Source organism: Lepisma saccharinum, chromosome 13 (genome assembly GCF_977018435.1).
Source record: "Lepisma saccharinum chromosome 13, izLepSacc3.1, whole genome shotgun sequence".
Classification (NCBI taxonomy): Eukaryota; Metazoa; Arthropoda; class Insecta; order Zygentoma; family Lepismatidae; genus Lepisma; species Lepisma saccharinum.
The window spans coordinates 1,161,087-1,182,690 of NC_139241.1; the positions used below are offsets into that span (position 1 = coordinate 1,161,087).

The window sequence follows — 21,604 nt, forward strand, 5'->3', positions numbered from 1 at the left end:
ACAATAATAACCACCTATTCCAGTCCTCGACCTCTATTTTTGCAAAGAAATTCTCTATCTTCTAGAACACAAAATCAGCTTCGTTCCTGTTTACAGTATAATATGTTGTTTATATATAGCAGTGTAGTGTATGTTAGAATTGAGGTTCGGTGAGGTGAGGCATTCGAATGAAATTCGCCCCTCCCAGCTGTAACTTCTGGATCCGCCACTGGTTTGTGGCAATTTGAAAGCGCTCTGTGGATACCAAAGTCCTAAGAAAATAAAGGACAGAATTTCTCTCCTCCACAAATTGATTGAGCTGGTTTATTTTATTTCGCTTTTGTGTCACTTTTGGCTAATCGCGAAGATGAGGATGAATTGATGATATGATTAAATTCATGAAGGGACACTCGCAAAGAAAACACATCCCCAGGCCTGGATTCGCTGCGCTACCCACTCCGCCATGGAGACCGGCTTTCCTTCACAGAGATAAGTACTTCATAATAATATTAATGTAGAATATAATATTGTAATTCTCATCCAGGAACAGCCCTATAGTAGGGGGGTGGGAGGATAAGGGCAGTTGATTCAGGTTCCGCAACAAACAACTTCAAACTTCCCCAGAACTTATTAGTTAATAGTTGACATTGATACTTTCTTTACACATGATTAGTTGACCAAAAATCTAGATTTTTACCCCCTAAAAAACTAATGTGAACATGAGAATGTTTTTTTGTCGCTTTTATATAAAGAAAACTTCAAACTGCGTTTATTGTGTAATGCTGGTTATTATCAGTTCGTTACAATAATCTGTAATGAAAATTTTATAATAATAAATGAGTATTTAATGTCTTATTGTTGAAAATATTGTCTTTGCATTTACTGTAGTGTCCTAATATACTGATTGGAACAAAGAACTCCAGAAAATATAACTTATATGGTGGTCGTTACCAAAGATAATGTACTCTTCCTGCGGGATTTGTAAGCAATAAGTTCTTCTCAATAAGGGGACCCCCACGGACAGGGTGCAGAGCTGTGGTGCAACGCTCTCGTCACTTGGTGTCCAGGTTCGAGCCTGGGTGAGTGACTGTTGAAATAGCCATTTCCATGAGATAAATTATTTTCCTGTATTTGTACATATTGCCAATGGACACGAGAACTTGCGAAAAATAACATTTTTTAAAAATAATCCAGATAGTTAATAAACAAGCGTGAATGTGAAGATATGAAGGACGTATCATCCAAAATACAATAAGTAACTTCATTTTCTTTAACTAGTCGTTGAATGCAGGGTCTTGCACTACTAATAAAACTGTATCTTAGATAGTGGTAAGCAGGAATAATGCTGTTTTCTTTTCCTTCTCACTGGCAGGCAGACACGTCATTCGAGGTATTACATATATCGATGGCCTTCGACTGTTGACTAGAACAATAGAAAACCAGAATTTTTTAAAGGAAGATCGGCCGTTGGTATAAAATTTATTATTACTTATTATGATTATTTTGATTGATTGATTTGCTTTATTTTACTTCGCTTTTGTGCCACTTTGGCTGAAACCGAGCGCAATTTAAAATGAAGACAAGACCGAGAGTGACAGCCGTCTGTATAATCGAGACTTATACTGTCCGAAAGCCTTGTATTGTTCAAGGATTTGGTAAATCGTAGGGTAAATTATTTTTTGAATTCGTTATAATCAAAATTTCTATAATATGCAACTTGATTTACTTTTTATTTAAAGATGTTTAATTTTCTAAAACTTTCGTTTTTAAGTTATATTACTAAATGTCTTTAAACATTTCTTATATATTTATTATTGAGATAATCTAAACGAGACCGAGGCTTTTCCTTCGGGAAAGAAAGAGCAACGAGAACGAGTCTGCTTACAGCGACGTCTGGCGAAGAACGAAAGGTTCCTTCATTCACGACTCTCGTCTCAGTTTGTAACCTAAATTCATGTTGCACTTTTATTAATTTTTGTAAAAGTAATCCTATGTTCAATGGCATTGATTAACTTCAGTTGACCATATTTTGAGAAATCTTACGTGCCAGTATAATGCAAACTGTCTGAAATAAATGTAATAAGTTAGCCGTGACCGAGCACGTTGAATAGTAGACTCAAGGATTTTGCTACCGAATGCTTGACGGTCAATTAGTTGGCTTATGAAAAGATCCACGTATATATCCAAACCAATAATAATAATAATCTCTTGATTTAGTAGGTGACGTGCGCGTGGATTACAAGGAAGCAGAATTCTTTATAGGGGTGGTCAGGCCAACAATAAAATTTAAACAGTAATATTAATAACAATAATAATTATCATGCTTATGATTATTATTGTTATAAACTAATTGAAATAAACCAATTTTATTCCAAATGTATTATCATTACTATTATTATTATTATTATTATTATTATTATTATTATTATATCCTCCTTGGAGAGAATTTTCTTCTCGATCCACTTGATAAATGAATTTCCAGCGCAACAGTAACTTGACTGAGATGCTTATAGTCATTAAATTTTGTTATTAACTTCTATAATAATAATACCCGTGGCTCTACAGCCCTCGAAGGGCCTTGACCTATCTCCCGGCTGCCAGGCTCCATCCCACAATCCTACCTAGAGGTGTGGAGATCTTCAACCAGTAATGGGGTGACGTGGGGTCAGCACGTCGAACCTCCAGCCGTTATAGGAGATATCCGTGACCGGGTTACACTACTCACTCGTAGCTCGCCAATTTCCTCACGATGGTGGGTTGCCACCAGTCCTATGCACAGGCCGAGAACCCAGAGACTGAACCCAGGCGGACTCGAACCCATGCCGTCGGAGGCCAAAGCACAGCGCCTTAGACCGCACGGCCACGGACGAGGACAATTAACTTTTGTACAGTTTGTTCAAGAAAAAGCTTTCAAAGCTAGTTAGAAATTTTAATCACAGCGTTTATCAGAGGAATATAATCGTGTACCAGAAATAAAACATTGCTTCGACTTGTAATGTCATTCCCAGGGAAGACTTCAGGTTTGGTGCATTGACGCGTGACGCGCACAGCAAGGGGTTGCTCGTTACAAAGGAAAAGGAGAGAAAGTCCAGAAACGGAACTTTGGAGGATATTCACGTATGGTATTCAACACGTCGTTGCAAAATTTATTTGTTGCCACATCTATTTGAAGACAGTGGCTCAGAAAGGGAACCAACTTGCCTCATTAAATGTAGCGTATATTTGGAAATGAAACAAGAATAACAAATTGGAACTGCGTTTATGGTATTATGTGCTCATTGAAATTAATTAGCTTAACCAAAATTTCTTTTGAATACTTAGATAAGCGGACCTATTTAGAAACTTTTATGATTTTTGTTTATGCAGCTCTAAAGATTTCAAAAATATGGATAAGCATTTTAGGTTGTACATTGACTGTGATGTAGGGGTGGGGGAAAAGTAATGAAAGTTGAATGTCTTCTGGAGTTGCGGTCCCTTGCAAGGATAAAACGCAAAGTGGGATGAAACATTTTCTATTAGACTGTTTGTTGTTGGCGTTACCGCCCTTAGGCATACCTTTTGAATAAATGCAAAAGATAGTCGTTGGTGCAGTAAACTACGAAGCAGAGGGTTTGGGTAAAGTTAGAATATGTCCTTTTCTTTGTCTCATCAGTGTTATCCTCATCGTTACATTTAAGCCATTCGTCAAATTGCAAATTGAAGTATTCGTCACATGTCATATTGGTGGCGTACGTAAGTAATTTGGCAGAGAACTTTAAAAAAAGAATTTCAAATGCAGGAAGGATGGGAATTCTAGGAACATGACTATAACACAGGCCCGTTTATTTCGGGGGGGGGGGGGGGGGCTCATCCTTATCACCACAGGCGTCGCCAGAAATATTTGCAGAAGGGGACAGGCCATTGATTGGTAGAAAGAATAATGACAATAATAATTATTACCAGTTTACCACGGTTATAATTATCATTTTACAATAACAACTATTATAAGTTATTGAAAATAAACCAATTTTAATCCAAATTATTTGTTATTATTATTATTATTGTGTAAATGGAGAGAGACTGCTACTCGATCCACTGTATGAGTGTATATCCAACACATTGTCCATTTTTTTTACATTTTGTACAGTTAGTGTACTGAAATTCATAGTTATTGTATTTTGTTATTATCCTTTACACATTCCGTCAGTAAAGGCTTTAAAAGTTTTGCCCAAATTTTACTCATAAAGTTTATATAGTATGACTTGTCACAAAGAAAACTATAAATTTTGAGAGCTGGTGGATCCATTTATTCTTTGGATTAAATGGTAGATTATAACAATATAAACTGGTTTCTCTATTATACACTAAACTTTTTTCGATCTAATGTTTAATCCTGCTAAGTAAGTAAAATTAATTACCTCTATGCACTATTTAAATTAGATATTTGTAGGATTTCGGGGCTTCAGCCCCCTTAGCCCTCCCCCTGGCTACGTGCCTCATAACAAGAAGGCATAACCCTTCTCTTATGGTCATAATCCTTTACGATAATCCCAGTGACTTCGGAAATATTAAATTTTTAATTGTGGTGGGGTCACATTTTAAACATTAAGTTTATTTTACATCTCAGCACAGAGAATTGTCTTGACGCCTCTCGTTAAATTTACTGTAAAATAGTAAGGTTAAACAAATTATTTAAGCGTTAAAAAATAATTCCAATTACATTGAGTACTCAGGATGTGTACTCCTGGTGTTATATCTGTAATCTGTGTTTTGCATAAGAGCTTCCTTCTAGCCGAAAAAAGTAATGAAATAAGAATAGGAAAAGTGTAATGCAGCCCGACAGATAAGCGTTATGAATGAACACTAGAAATACCGACTCCAAGTAACAAAATTTACTTCTCCAAGATAACATTGATAATGAAGGCACATTATATTTTCATGAGAAAATAACTACAAAGATGCAGTCATACAGGTTCGAACAACAAGAAAGAAGAAATATTGTAAACAAAAAAAACAGTTTTTTATGCCTTAATTTGTATGGACTTGCACGATTGCATATGTCACACGTTCTTTCAGGCTATAAACATGTATTTCCTTTGTTTAAGTGAGGAAAAATCATATTTTTCTTTCGGCTTAAATTTTGTTAATTACTGACGTAAAGCAGTGAAATTGTACTTGAAAATAAGAAATGACTATTCAAATAGATTATTCCTGAAATTTACATGTAACATACAGGTATTTATTTCGTACACTTTCTAATTATTAAAACATCACAGGGATCTCAAAACTGACAGGTTTATTCCAAGGTCCCTCGACCGCTAGTTTCCCCCACACGAACAACGTCGACGGACTTTAGGTTTTCGACCTATTTTGAAAGTATTTCACGATTTAGTCACTCGAATCAGCGCCACTTGCAGTACAGCGCCTCTGCTGAATATTTAGAGAACTGCTACAGGGTGGTAATTTGTTGGGAAAAGGGTTCAGCAGGTAGAAAAAATTGCCACGGAGAGCCTGGCAGGGGGTCCAGGACGACAAACGTTGTCATGTCGGCAAAATTCTTTCGCTATGACAAGGCCTGTGAGTGGATTTTCAGTGGGAAAGTTTGTACATGTGGCATCACGGTGCAGCCGAAACTCACCCAAAGGGGTGTATAGGGAAGGTTTTCACGACAGATCTGCACTCACCCTAGGGTAGGGAGGAGAAACTCACTCAAAAGGGTGAGGATTCCGAGTATTCTGACCTTCGAAGCCTCCAAAGAGCGAAACTCACCCCAAACACACCTTTTTTTTTTGCAGTGTAAGGCTGCAAGGTTTACAACAGGTAAACAAGAAGTAAGCAGCTTACAATAATAGGAAGGTAAAAACTCACTGCTCAGCGTATAGGAAGTTGAGTGAGAGGTGTTTACAGGAGCGGACAGACTAGCAAGGGATTCACTTTGCGATTACATTGAAAATTGAGAAGAGCACCTTTGGGGGAGAGATTGGAAGGAGGAGTTATCCTGACTTAGGTAAAAAAACGACGAAACCTAGAGAGAGCTCAGTTTTATTTTACTCTACGTTACTAAATTCATGATCATTGTTCTAAGTGTAGACAGGTGGTAGGTTCAAAGGTTTACAAAATCGAACGAGTGACTATTTGCCGTTTCTAGTTGTTTAAGGTACTTTATTTCAGTTGTGCCTTTTGCTGCCAAGCATTTTAACTTGTCGTTATGAGAAGTGCTCTTATAATTTATGAGGATGAATGATAATTAGCTACATCACCCATTGGCAGTGGCAGGTTCGATCCCATCATTCATTAGAATGATACGGAATTATAAAAATAAATTACAATAGCAACATTATTATTATTATCACTATTGTATTCAAAGTAAATATGTAAACACAAGATCTATCACGTCTGTCATTCAGGAAATTTAGTACAAGGAAGATCTGTTTTCCTCTTGCCGACCTCCGTGGCAGAGTGGTTAGCGCTACAACTGCAACTCCTGGGTGGGTTCGAATCGTAGGCTGGACATGGATGTTCTTTGTGAGTGTCCTTTCATAAATTTCATCATCGTCGCGATTAGCCAAAAGTGGCAGAAAAGTGACGCTAAATAAAAAAAATGAAATAAAGTATTTTCCTCTTCATCTATTATTTACAACAATTAATATAACGAAGACTTGGCATTGGCAATGCACATGTGAATATTTCGAAATATCTTACAGCATAACAGAAATTATAAATCAAATAATTGGCAGTTAAGCAGTACACAATAACAATAAGAATTATAGTTGTCAAAGTTGTTGTAATACCAGTGATTGAGAAATCGCGCTTAACATTCTTACTGTTAACAGTTTTATGCCTTTTTTAACATGCTTTAAACGTCAAGTCGAAAAACTTTCCCAACCCTCATTTACATGAAATGTTACCAAGAAACTGCGTACTATAAGATCGCATTATTGCTTAAACCATCACAGATATGTGGCACACAGCACGACACCGCATTGTTACTGACATTTTAAGTACCTCTGCAACTAAGCACTAATAATACTGGTTTTGTTCCTTTCCTTTATGTTTGAAAATAACCTTGAGGCGACAAAACTTAAATAATAAAAATGCCCTTGTAATCAGTGGTGCATGAACGGGGAGGTACAGGAGTGCATTGTACCCCTCAAATATTCGTGAGGTGTAAGATCCATCTAAAGCTTTCGTCCGAATTGCACAGTGGGATTCGCTAGTATTGCTCGGAAAATTATCCATGACTATTTTAATTAATTTTTTCTTTCATCCTGTTTGTTTTCAAGATATGGATTTTTATGTATGCTGGTGCAGAACTTGTCAACAGCTTGTTTTTTTAGTTTTATTGGGTCAAAGAAAGTGCACGAGCATGGTGATGGACAATTTGCACGGTAATACTCATGGATCCCACTGTACGTACCAGTTAGCCTTAATGTGCATAAAGTGGACTTAAAACACTTACTCAATCAATCATGAAAGATGATTAATACGCCACTGAGCATAGCAAGCGGAATCGATGAGGTGGTAGAAACGCGAGAATGGTAGAAGTAGGGTTAATTATGATGAAGGAACAACAGCTACATAAAAATTAGCATATTCTTAAATACAGGGGGCGACTTAAGGGCCAGGTGACCCGAGCGACTACTCAGGGCACAGCCCTCGGGGGGGGGGGGGAGGGTAGCCAAACCGAAGCGCCCCAATTGATTAGTGCCAAAACCTTGTTTCTGATTACATAAGCGTAGTTATTTGTAAAGTCCTATTTATTGTTCTTTTGCACAATTACAACAAAACATAATCACTGGCAATCCTGGATTGAGTTGACTGATGCAGGTCTGCTAAGAAATCTGTAACGGGAAACCCTTCCAAGATTAATCAACGGTTTGTTTGTTTGTATCGCAAGAAACTCACTCGAAAGCATAGGTTTATGAGGAGCTAGCCCAAGGCATAACACGATTCGCCCGAAGGTAAGGGTAGTCCTTCCCACAGGATTATCCTGTGATACCAGCTTTACGGCAACCGGATGAGAAGACCGAAAGGTACAGAATTTGGTCCCTTTCTATACAGAAAGTTTGTTGACAAAATAATTCCAAGGTAACTTGGTCGATATTTACAAGTATCCATGGATTTGCGTAATTACATCATGTAATTTAGGCTTTTACAATATCTACCTTTAAATTTTATTGTTAATTCCGAAAGAAGTTACAAAATAGTTAACAATTGCAGATTCATTCCAGACTGTTCGAATCTCGTGCACAGGCACAGATTAATGTGCTGCAGTGCTACTTTACAAACGTAAGCACGATCAGATTCGACTGGGGCGACACAAGCTTGTGGCTTCGATGTGAAACTCGTGTGTCGCCTGCAGCGTGTCGTTTCAGTGTGAAATCTCCCTTAAAGTATTTTAAGAATAAGGCTATTATTTTTCGTCATTAAAACCGTAGATATAAACCGTGGTCATGGTTGAAGGACCAGGATCAGAATAGAAAGATTGGTGGGGGTAGAGGGTAGCGTGGAAAGTAGAGGGCGCCAAAAATCCACCTCACCAGGGTGAAAATTCTATCTTGAACCGACCCTGCTTTCAAACACCAATTCATTTATCATTAAAGTGTTGTTATTGCACTTCATTCATCCCAGAAGATAAAATTCCTTTAGAGAAGTTACAACGATAAGATATAAAAAGCTGTATGCTCCACTTATCGGTTCAATGCAATCCGATATGACTGCCATCTGGTAGACGACATGCAAATAAACTATTTATTATACGCGTACATTGACTCATTGTAGCATGCACTTCCAGAGTTGGCACAATCTCGGTGAACAGTTCGCAAAAGCCAATTAAATATGTAGATCCACAAGATATTTTATTCTGAACGCATGTCAACGTAACCGACAAGCCACATATTTACACTATTTTATAGAGCCGGTTTGTGCGAGTACAAAGGACAATACTGATGCCAGATATTCCGGAAGTTGAACCACGGTTGACTGGTGTTTACCAAGTTTCAGTTCGTATAAAGGCAGACGAGACGTGGGGATGGGAAGCTGTAAAAAATATAATTCATCCTCCTGTTGAATGTTATCGCTTTTTTAAAACAATTCTTTCTCTCCTGTATTGCCACAGAACTTTAATCTTTACGTGTCCTTGACCGGAGACAGGTTCTCATCTCAATCAGGTCTTACACGAGACGGAAAGCAATGTTGCCAGCTCTCTGTGAATCGTCTCGTACGTAACCAGATTCGGAAATGACAGTGCGTGCTTCGTTTGCTAACGCATAGGAAAGAGCGATGCGTGACGGGGGGGAGGTTTGCTTGGGGCACACGGGACAATATTGAGCAACAGAATTAGCGCTTCCACCGTTGTTAGCCCCGTCTAGTTCGCTGCACTTTTTGACACCAGGTGTAGAGTAGGTGTATCCCGGTGTCGGGATGTTGCAAGGAAATGGCATTCAAATAAGTAGACGAATAGAGGTGTTCAATTTCAGAAGATTCAACAAATGCCTGTCTGCTAAACGTTCATTTGATTAGCTAGTACGAACTACCTGACAGTACACCACACGCTACACCGCTCCAGAACGTAGTGCTGACGGTGCAGACACCATATACACTACTTGACACCAAATCAACGAAGTAGACGAGTCGGTGTTGTACCGTGTAACCATCTAAACGCGTGAGTGCTGAGAGAGTCAAAAAGTGCAGCGAACTGGACGGGGCTATTACCGAATCGATCAAGATTACAACTAATTTGATTTTGTTCTGGTTGCTATAATTTAGACCAGTGTTTCTGCATCAAGTATAATGGTGCTCCTGAAATTTGTCGTTTTAGTTACTACAGCAATTTTATAACGATTGTTGAGATCGGGGCAAACTTTTCAAGAAATCATTTGCCGAACCACGGTCTCAGGAAGGTTGACAACCCTGATTTAGTGCCTATTTATACATTTTCGGATTTGACTTGTCCAGGAGTGTAAACTTGTCAAAGGGGAAAATTTGCTGATTTATCTGATTAAAATACCGAATACTGACTAATTACTGACAAATTCCATTACAGTCTAGCGATAAATCAGCATTTCAAAAGTGCTGGGATTCCATTAAAAAATAATATAATCCGGCCTTCAGATCCATATAGTGTCTTTCCATGTCAAATCACCCAATTTTAAAATAATTGGTTGCATGACCATTTTAGAAAAAAAATAATGTTTAATACATACGTTTGTACATGTTTCTAGATATCATAACTATTTTTTTAAAAAAAATCTTGCTTTAAGTTCTCCCGGAGCGGCCATTTTTCCAACATGGCGCATGGCTTTTTTTGCTCATGTAGCAGATTACGGAAACCTTAATATCTCAAAAACCATTACAGCTAGGAGACCTGAAACAAAATTCATTTTGTAGCTAATGAAGCATACTTTCTATGATATTCAAGTATGTTTTGCTTGAAATTGCATCCTAATCACGGAAATGATGGTGGAAATTTGGGTAACCAGTTTAAAAATTGTATTTTTAAGCCAGATTTTTTTAATGAAGGGGTTTAGTTTAAGGCTTGAATCTTTCATTTATGTGTAGACCTCCCTGCAGGGTGTCCACAAATAAAATATCAGTGCTTAGAAATGCAACTCCTTTTTCAGCATGGCCGTTTATGGAATTTTGACAGTTTTCAGGGTTAAATATCTCAGATTGGTCCTCATGAAAAATTCTGAAATTTGGGGGAAAGGAAACCCTGCATGAACCTGACTCCCAGTAAAAATCTCAACTTTTAGATTCAACTCGTTTGGTCAATATAAGCTTGCGTATGTCACCTGATTAGTGACATTGGTGTAAGGTTAAGTTACATGTATACATAAAATAATGAAGTATTTTCCTTTTTTAAAAAAGTTGAGTTAAAAATGTCTCAGTAAAAATACTAACAGGATTTTAGTACTTGTCTTTCCAGAAATTGAAATTACAAGGTATGACAATTGAAGATCTGCGAAATCTCATTGCAAAGGGTATAATTGAGCTATTTGTTTTGACAACTCTTTCTCATCGCTGTTGTTTTCTCTACTTTCGAGACCGGGGCCCGCTGGTTGCTTTCAAGGGGCTACCCAATATCCTCCTCCCTCCGAGACAGTTCCCGCTACGCCGGAGCTCACGTGCACTGGCGTACCCAGGATTTTCCAAAAGCGTGTGTGTGGGGGGTTATGTCTTACTTTTAGTAGTCAGACCTATATTTTGCCATATTTTCAAGTTTGTTTTTTAAATGCTACTATAAAACTCCTTTTTCCTTGTAACCAAGGTATCGCGGGTTTTATGGATTGTAGTCTCGGTGAAAGTATATTGCACAGATCCCAATTTAAGCTGTAGGCCCAGTCCCGAGTGGCCCATCCGATCATAAAATGGGCTTGAAATAAATTCTGATAAGCAAAACTGAATTAATTTACAAGTCACTCCACAATAAATGTCCAACACACTCAAACAGGCCCCTATCAAGGATTTTTTTGAGGGAAGGGCCAGAGAGAGGGAGAGGGGGGAACAGAGATATATTACAAAATAGATCAAATAGTTCTGTGTTCCGCAAATTAACTAAGTTTTCAAAGTTCCTTTTATTTTCGTATACCAGGGCCATTGAAAAGTTCTGATAATTCCATGTTTAAAAAATAATATACCGGGTGTTCTGATTACAAACTTTATTCATATCCGCTATATGCAATGTAGAGATGTGAAAGTGGTGCCAAAATGTTGGAAAACTAACCAAGTTTTTTGTTCCAGGTTTCAGTAACGTGGCTGTAGTCGTAGTGTAGCAGTGTCAGTGCCCAGGAAACTGGAAATGTTCACAAATCAGGAAAAAGCTCAGTGTATCCCCTGGTATCATTAGCAACAAAGCCTGTACAATTTGCACTTTGTATGCACGAAGAAATAAACGTTTGTGTAAGATATCATAAAGATAACTTTTTGGTTGATGTTTTACGTTGTTTGAAATCGCTGCGGTTGATGGTTCGGCCACTTCTCGTTAAGTAAGCAACAGATTCTGTGGTCTTGAACTTGTCATACCACGACTTAATGCTCTCGACATCGGTCGGCATCTTTCCATAAGTTGTTGGAAAGTTCCTCTGCACTGTTATTGGTGACCGGGTCTCGTGACACACTGAGATTTTTCCTGATTTGTGAACATTTCCGGTTTCCTGACACTGCTACACTACAGCCACGTTGCAGAAACCTGGAACTAAAAAACTTGGTTAGTTTTCCAACAATTTGGCACCACTTTCACATCTCTACATTGCATATAGCGGATATGAAAAAAGTTTGTAATCAGTGAAAGACTTCTGGGACACCCGGTATTTATAAATGAAATGTTGCATATTAACAATTATTATTACAATAACGAATATGTCTACATGTGGGTTAACAAAAAAATAATAATAAAGAGACATTTTTCGCATCACGATTGCAGTTCGAAGAAAGTCTGGACAAGGATTAAAAGTAACTAATGGACTGTTCTGACTAAATCGGTGAATCGGTCGTCTCGTAGCCTTGCATCGTCCATCATAAAATCAAAACTCCCCAATATTGCAGACTCCAAACTTCTGTTAGCCTTCCTCTCCACACAACAAACACATTCATTTATGCAAGAACAAAATTTACATTTTTACAAATTTGAAAAATCGTCGATGTTATTTTCGTAGCGTAGCTTTTTATAGGTTCACATTTAAATATTTCATGTTTCGAGGGGGGGTGCACGGCCCCTCCCCTGGGTATGGGCTTGCACTCAAACTAATTGTTGAAATGTATTCTTGAGTGTCTATACAATGGTGCCAATGTGCTTCAACGTAGAATGCTGAATAACCTCTACAGCAGCAATGTGATTCATGCTATCGTCCCGTAATAAAACAACCCGGGTTCGAATTCCTGCGACGGTTACAATTTCACTTTACAACGTGAGCTCGTTCTCGATTGAACCTATCTGTGCATGAAGTGAGCGTGAGCCATTCTCTAACGCTGCCCCCCCTCCCCCCCCCCCCCGGGCAGTGAACCGGCAAATGGTGCTCTTGGTTTGCCTCTTTCGTCACGGAGTCATTTGCCTTACCGCCAAGCGGGAGTTAAAAATAGGCGCTGGATCTGAACCAAGATTCTGTTTTGACGTGAGCTACTCAGCAGCTCTGACAAGCGTGTTACGTCAAAATATTGCCCCGGTATTAACATTCATTGACTTCCTGTCGATATCTCGGAAACCTCAAGGGCTATAAAGATAAAACTTAGCGATCGGTAGTATAGTATGGGAAACCTGATGGTAAGAGGCCTGCAGGAAGGCCAAGACGAAGATGGAGAGAGAACGTTGAGATGGACCTAAAGGAAATCGGTAAGGATGGAAAAGATTGGATTGATTTTACCCAGGATATGGACAGATGGAAGGCTTGTGTTGCTGCAGCCATAAACCTTCGGGCTTAGGAAGGCTTTAGTAAAATAGGAAACATGGGTGGAGGGATTGAACCGGTCCGTTGATTCCCCAGCCTCCCTTCCAGGAAATTCAAATTACAATAAATCACAAAGCTTGTTATTTTTATTGTTAGTGAAAGAAATAAAGTTCATTTACTTAATAATTGAACGGAATAAGCAAAGTAAAAAGTGCGTTAAATCGAAAAAAATTGAGTGTAATATAGAGGAACCAGTTTGTTTTCACATTCTACCATTTAATTTAAACTACAGAATAAGAGAAAAATAATTAAGAAAAATATAAACTATTATGTGAGACAGTGGCGGCGATTAGGGGGTCAGCTACCCCCACTTTTTGCCACTTTCACCCCAGGACTATGCTAAATCTTATCTACAAAGAGAAATATACTGTCTTTGCCCCCCCAGTTTTGGCACCTTGGCCCCCAGTTTTGAAACCCAATCGCCGCCACTGACGTGAGAGGTAACACGACACAAACACTATAACTAAAAATTTGCCCCGAACTTTTAAAGCAGAGGTGCCCAAACATTTCTACGTGAGCAATCGGACGCGGGCCATATTACATCGTATTTACACTAAAGTTAATGCTTTAAAATAAAGTTACAAGTTTTATTTGTAAGGCGAGCCCGATGTATGAAATGTAAAAAAGTGATGAGATGATAAACACGTGCTGGATATTCCCCACCTGGTGGATGGAGTAATAAGTCTTCCCAAGGATATATTATTATTAACAATTATAATAACAGATAATCTCTCATAAATAAATAACCCCTGGCGCAACAGCCACTGCTGCCCTCGCAGGTGGAAGATCATCTAACCAGTTACGGGGTGAAGTGTGGTCAGCACGGCGAACTCCCAGACCGGGTTACGCTACTCCTTCGTAGCTCCCCAATTTACTGAAGATGGTGGGTGGCCACAGGTCCCATACTCATGCTGAAATCTCAGGAGAAAAGTTGTTACGCTTCCCCGGAGACTCGATTGATTAATTGATTGATTTAGTTTATTTTACTTCGCGTTTTGTGCCTCTTGGCTAATTTGGGAAGATGAAATTGATGAATGGACATTTACAAACAACCAAGCCCGAGCGGGATTCGAACCCGGGACCCCTAGCGTCGGAGCGCGATGTGCTAACCACTCGGCCACGGGGTCCGGCCCCCGGAGACTCGAACCAGCGTACATCTTATAGCCGGAACCCAAAGCGTGAGGCCTTAGACAGCACGGCCACGGTGTGGGACTACATTATAATTATTATTAATAATGAATTTGTAATTAGTTTTTAATATTTTTAAGGCCTCGTATCGTCGAAACTGAGTCTAACCAAGTAAAAAAGAAAATAACCAAATGAAAGCAGTAAAGGACTCGGGAACTCCCCCCCCCCGCCCTTTAAAAGACCCCCGACTGCCATTTTTGTCCAGAATAAAGGCTTCATTCATTCATTGATTGATTTGCTTTACTTGGCGTCGCTTTTCTGCCGCTTTTGGCTAATGGCGAAGATGAGGATGAGTGATGAAACGACACTCATAGAGAACACTCAAGACAAGACCGCGATTCGAACCAGAGCCCGCGTTGTAGCGAGCTTTGCTAACCAGTACACCAGAGAGGTGAGCTTTTAAAACAAAGGTTAAATATGGCAATTGTGAAATATTTTATAATGTATCCTGCAGCCCCCCACCCCCAGAACGCAGCTATGTAATATCCACTTTTACAATTCCACCCCCCTTTGAAAAATAAATGTTTCAGTCTGCGGGTTCAAACCCCGCCTGGAGCTGTGACGCAACTCCAACACCTTCGCCGATTTATCCACATGTTAGAGGAACACGCTGCACCAGACAACAATATCCACAGCCTAACGGGACTTTGGGAAAGCACAATTTCCGCGTACCATTGTTACGGGAAACAATGAAACAATACTGTTTTATCATCTCGTTACAAACGCACGCACAATGTGTAAGAATTCTCAAGGGCTCATGCAAAAACAATGACGTCAAACCGCCTTATACCGAAGCCAAAGATGCGTTGCTAAAATCTGGAAATTAATCCAATTGAACCCGTCCCACGGAACGTAATTAAAGGTTTTCGTTATCGTACTCACCGCTCAGGACATGATTCCTAACGGCAGTGCAGTGACGTAGCGATAGGCGACTCCACTATTAGGGTTAGGGGAGTGCACCCTGAGTGAGGAACATATGTGGGCTCACTGTAACCGGTGCAGCGATAGGGGACAAGTCGTATAGGGTTACCAGACGTCATCTTTTATCTGGACTAATCCTCTTTTTCGGGTTTTAAAAATGGTCCGGGCATATTTTTATGAAAATTTGGAAATGTTCTCATATCTGGGATAAAGACAATTGCTTAACTTCAAGATTAGTAACAAAATGTTATTTAATAATAATTGTTAATATTATTTCTGTCTTCAATTTCAAAGTAAAGAAATACGACACACTCAATTGCAAGCGCAAAGCCAAGAAATTTTTCTTCCAACAAAGAAAAATTGTTGGACTTTTCTGTCTCTTCTGTTGTCGCCGCTCGTCGCGTAAGGTTTTGATTTCAAAGCATTTGTGACCAGCGGCGGCTCTAAGGGGAAAGCCGCCGTGCCATGGCTCTACCCTCAGAAAAAGAAATAGCAATTGCTTTGCCAAAATATAGTTAAATTAATACATTTACGAACGAGGAGATTCGAATCTCGTAAGCGTTCCAGCTTACGGCCCCCTCAATTCCTGCGCCGCATCCCCAGCTGTTCTCTCACTTGCTCCGGGTCAGCATAGTCTGGCCTGTGCGCAGAGGCTTGCGCGGAGGCATGAAAAAGTCTCCGCAGTTAACGAGCGAGGAGGTGGGGTGGTAGCCCAGTGGCAGCCATAAGACAACCAGCCGTGCCAGCTCGCGTCGTGGCACGACGCGAGAGCTTTCGCATTGGGTTCACATAGTTGCAAACTTCATAGAGAAGTGACTAATCCTGACCGATTTGTAATACTCGTTGGAGAAGTACGTAATTCGCGAGAAAGATACTTTTCTGCATATTTCGCAAGAACGAACGTAACATCTTCCCAAATTTATATAAAAATTTAGAAAGATGCGTCTAAAGAGCCATCCAGACTTTATTGTTATCGATTTATTCCTTAAGAAAAGATATATCCCTTGCTCTCACGCACACTGGCACTCATGTGTTGCAACTGACGTTGACAACATTGAAGACATTTTCTGTATAAAATAATTGCCTAAATATTTAAAAATATCAAAAAAATGGTAAAGGTGATAGGCGTCGAAATTTTAATAGTCGCATTTATTTCCAGGCCGACCTCCGCACAGCATGCTACGACGCCAGGGATTGCGGGTTCGAATCTCGGCCTGGGCATCGGTGTTCTTTGTGACTGTTCACTCATCCTTATCTTCGCGATTAGCCAAAAGTAGTACAAATGCGAAGTAAAATAAACCAATCTTAGGAACTCTTAATTTTTGTCTGCAATTTTAGTAAACAAAGTTCCATTAAAATTACCTCTTTCATTAGATTTATATGACATATGGTAGCGAAAATTTTTCGATTTCTTGATCACGTTGTCACTACCCATCATACTAGCTGCCAGGCGCCACTGTTTGTGACATCTACCGCGGCTCATAGTGATCAGCAAGTTTCTAACAATAGGTAAGAATATGAGATATGCCGCGGCTTTCTTTGATTTGAGTTTCAAGACATCAGAATTCAGAAATGTACAATAGTTTTGAACTGCTGTACTCTTAGTTGTTACATGGCAGTGGAGAAGTGAACATCTGTGGATCAGCGATCTGAACGTTGCCGAAACGTAAATGTGATTTTCGTAACGACTTACCTTACAAAAACGGTTTCCTGACTTTATGCCTGGAAGAAACAACTCCAAGGCAGAATGTCAATTTATGTTAATATTTTAAAATAAGAGACAGTTTCACAACCGTATAATATTACGGGCTCAGTGAATAAATATTAGAATATTCAGACATATGGCTATAATGAAGCCTATGTGTGGGGCGTTACCCCCACACCCCCTATACGCCTTCATGGCGTGGTGCTAAGCACAGGGGAGCACTTTACTTTTTTATATTATTAGTTATACGGAAACTGTGTGAAATTGTTTTACAGGGGGGGGTGTGATCTATAAGCTCACCAATGCACCAGTAAGTACCAAAACGTGTGTTAGAAGTGCTGCATCTTCGTCCAAAGCTGTTAACTTTTTGTAATCTAAAAATGCCATATTTTTTAAAGTTTGTCATCTGGTACTTAAAGTCGTTGCCGTATATATTTTTAAAATTCTTTGAAATACAGTCTAAATAATGCACAGGATAAGCAATACAAAAGCATTCTGGCCACTGAAAGGAAAACAGCAAACTGTTGCTGTGTACTCGCTCTGCGTGATTGACGCAAATCAAGTCCCAGGCACTTCGAAAGAGCGCAGCGGAAGGCTTTCTGCTACCCCTAAAATATGCAAATGGACCGGTCCTTCCCTTCACCCCCGCTCCCCGTCACCCCTCGTTTGGGGATCTTCTCGTGAGCGGTATCTATAAATACATTTCTGGGGGGACGGGGTCGCACAGAGTCTCTCAGAAATAATAATAATAATGTAAATGTTTAAATAATACGTCCTTGGTGCCTTACATTAAAAGAGGAACATAAATTAACAAGATTTGAAAATAAGATCCTTAGAAAAATATTTGGACCTAAAAGGGATGAGGAGACAGGTAAGAGGAGAAGGTTACATAATTTAGAACTACATAATTTGTATTCATGTTCAGATATTATTAGAATTATTAAATGAAGAAGACTTAGGTGGGCAGGCCATGTGGCACGGATGGGAGAGGAAAGAAGAGTTTACAGGATTCTTGTCGGGAAACCTGATGGTAAGAGACCAGTAGGAAGGCAAGACGAAGATGGAGGGACAACGTTGAGATGGACCTAAAGGAAATCGGTAGCGAGGGAAAGGATTGGATTGACCTTCCCCAGGATATATGGACAGACGGAAGGCTTGTGTTCCTGCAGCCATAAACCTTGGGGTTTAAGGATACAGAGTTAGTTACTTAGCTAAATGAATGCGTTAATATATATATATATAAATTCATAGGCCTAATCATAATAATACGTAAATTAATATTGTTATTATTACATGAATACGTCAAAATGACGGTATAAGAAGAGAGATATAGCAGCATGTATTCATTGTTTAGCTTACGTATACTTGCAAGGGAATTAATATCAAACAAGTCAAGAATTGAATGTTTACTGAATAACAAAAAAGGACGTTAGATCCAGTTGACGAAAAGTAAAGTTCCTGATTAATATTTTAGGCATGTTATCGTTAGTAGTAATGTGCACGTATCTTCTTTCGTACTGTCATTCAAAGCAGTAAGATCCCAAGTAATCATTGCCTTCCAGTAAGTTCGGCTCAAATTAATAACCCTCGATTATACAACAAATTCTGAACACGTGTATTTTCTTTATTACATTTTAGTACTTGGCAAGTCTTTAGGAGAGTCCGCACCGCCTAGATCCCCCTCTAAATACTGCTTACGGCATGCACAACAAGATATTTCGTATATTTAGAAGTTTCCACTCTCAAAAATGGGAGGAGTCATTTTAAGAGGAGCCCCACCGCGTTCGCCAGTGACGGTCACGCATCCTAGCTTAGTGGAACATGAATTGTCACCGTTCATTCATTGCTCTTCGTAACCCCGCAAGAGGTCTCTGAATGCGTAACCTACGACAACGTAGACTAAACTGGCTCGCCTCCAATTCATTTGGATTGAAGTCGGCAAACTACTGTTTCGCACATGAACATGAAGCATACAGGGTGACACGAGAATATCGGTAAACACGGTTTAAACTTGTCACAACCTTCCTTTAGCCCAACACTCCTGAAGAAAAAAACACCGAATCTCCTGGAAAAGACGGCAAAATATAGGCCTGACAACCAGGGTTGTTAAAGGTCACGAAACTATAAATTCAATAGCGTACTATTAGGTTCCGCAACAGGACCGAAACATTTCCCTCGCACAATTTAAATTCGGTCCAAGTTGTTTCATTTCAACACGGAACTTCGACCGGTTTTAAATTGATCCGGAAAAAAAGGTTCCTGGACCGAATTAAAACACTTCAAATATAAAAAGATTCTTTACGGTGCCGAGCTCATTTACGCTTGCTGATTTTCTCTCCTGGACCGGAACTGAATTTATTTAAAATTCCTGGACCTTTAGCAACCCTGCTGGCAACTAAAAAACATATGCCCCCTCCCGAAAATCCTGGGCACGCCACTGTTGCAGGTTATAATGCTGTGGCGGCTGTACTTTATACTGTTGTCTTCAATTTCCAACATGTACCGCAACATGGAAACTTTTGACAGCGTTTCTCACTTATAATTTTCATTTTAGTACTGGTAGCGTGTGATGCAGAAGTATTATCAAGCAAATTGTCCATTACCGCCGTTATTCTCTATGTTTTACGCACTGACCTTCGTCAGCAGACTTAAAAATACATTCCTTTAAAAACACCAAAGGTGAAAAAGTAATGAAAATAGTCATGAACAATTTGCCGCGCAATACTTGTGCATCCGACTGTACAATGGCATGCATAGCTATTCAAGTGGCCAAGTGACGGGGGAGTATGCGGATATTTTGTGAAGGACACACACATTTATTATTATATCCGAAAAATCATATCTTACTGCACAGAATTTTTTTTTCTTTTTGGCTTTTTTTGTCATTGCACTGGAATTCAATTCCAACATTCTTTTAAGATAAGAAAATTCACCTTATAATCCGATGATTTCTGCGAGTGATTTATTCAAAATATTCTTTATGGAACTACAAGGTCATGTTCAGGAGGTGTAAAGTTAAACGTAACACCAAAATTAGTATAAATTGACCAGTGGCGTGGCTAAGGGGGGTTGGTGGGGGTCATACCCCCTTTGCCCAGTATTCCTAAGAAAGAACGTCAAAGGTATCCTAAAATAAATTATACTCAAACCTAACCCCCCCCCCCACCCTTTCGGGGCGGGTGCGTGTGAAAAAATCACTACTCACATCGATTGATTTACTTTATTTTACTTCGCTTCTTGTGCTACTTTTGGCTAATTTGCGAAGATGGGGATGGGGAGTGATATGATGAAACTGATGAATGGATACTCGCAAACATCCATGCCCAGGCCAGGATTCGAACCCGGAACCCCTGGCGTCGTAGCGCCACAGGGGCCGGCAGGCACTACTCACATCATATCAGTCCGAATGTTGCCCAGGTTCGAATCCCGACCTGTTCATCGCATCGGTGTTATTTGTGAGTGTCCCTTCATCAATTTCATCAAATCATTACTCGTTCATCTTCGCGATTAGCCAAAGGTGGCAGAAAAGCGAAGTAAAATTAACCAAATCAATCAAGCAAATGTTGCCAAACAAAACAAGGAGTGAAAAAGTCATCAACTATGGATGATAAAAGTCACAAAATAATATTTTCTTTCAAGAAATTGCTTACCTTTTCTTCCTCTTTATCCAGTCCATGATGAAAACTGTATTTCAAAGTTTCTGAACTATCATCACATTAAAAACACAGAAGATGAAAGAATCAACACGCGTACACACACACACGATGTCACTCAATTGTTAAGTTATACTGTCGAACACCTACACAAATACAACTGTTCACAAAGTGTTTTAAAAACCAATTGATTCCACGCGGCGCGCACTGTTGCCGGAACCACGACGTTAGTGATACAAGCACTAAGCACGCACAACACGAACTGTAACAGAGTTTAGTTTGCGGCTCGCTCGTAGACAAAAAAAAGCGAAACGATTTACGGCAGGAGGGGAATTGCCAGCACAGGCGATCGGAGCGCCACGATCGTGTGGCGGCGGTATTCACTATCAGTTACACCAAAAGGGATTTTCTTGTAGCGGGAGGGAAATTTCAAGCGCTAAGAGGGAAGAAAAATGGAATTTCCTATAACATTTAACTACTGCCAGGCATAGACGTGCGCACGGGAGGGTAAGGGGGCCAGTTGCCCCCACTAATACTTTCATTTAGAAATTTAATGCAGAAGGATTTTTTCACCGTTATTCACCAATATTATACTCTTAAAAATAAAGCCTTTTCAAGCCGATGAAAGCAACTACGAGGGAGGGGGTGCGTGTATTATTTCCTACCAGGTACGTAGTCAGGGGTAGAAGCCCTGAAGATGAATTTCTCAGTACATTACAAGTTATTATACAAGA

The 21,604-nt window shown here is 39.5% G+C and overlaps 2 protein-coding genes across 2 annotated transcripts in view; one reads left to right on the forward strand and one right to left on the reverse strand.

Moving 5' to 3' along the window:
• Cln7 (CLN7/MFS domain-containing 8) overlaps positions 1-21,118 on the reverse strand; it is a 143,945-nt gene extending 122,827 nt beyond the window's left edge. The window contains exon 1 of the mRNA XM_083133771.1: positions 20,868-21,118. Coding sequence (XP_082989897.1) covers positions 20,868-20,893 — 26 coding nt within the window. The 5' untranslated portion in view covers positions 20,894-21,118. The remainder of the gene's footprint in view (positions 1-20,867) is intronic.
• The window catches only part of LOC145997132 (putative aarF domain-containing protein kinase 2), a 292,541-nt gene that overhangs the window by 55,961 nt on the left and 214,976 nt on the right, over positions 1-21,604 (forward strand). The gene's annotated exons all lie outside the window — the stretch shown is intronic.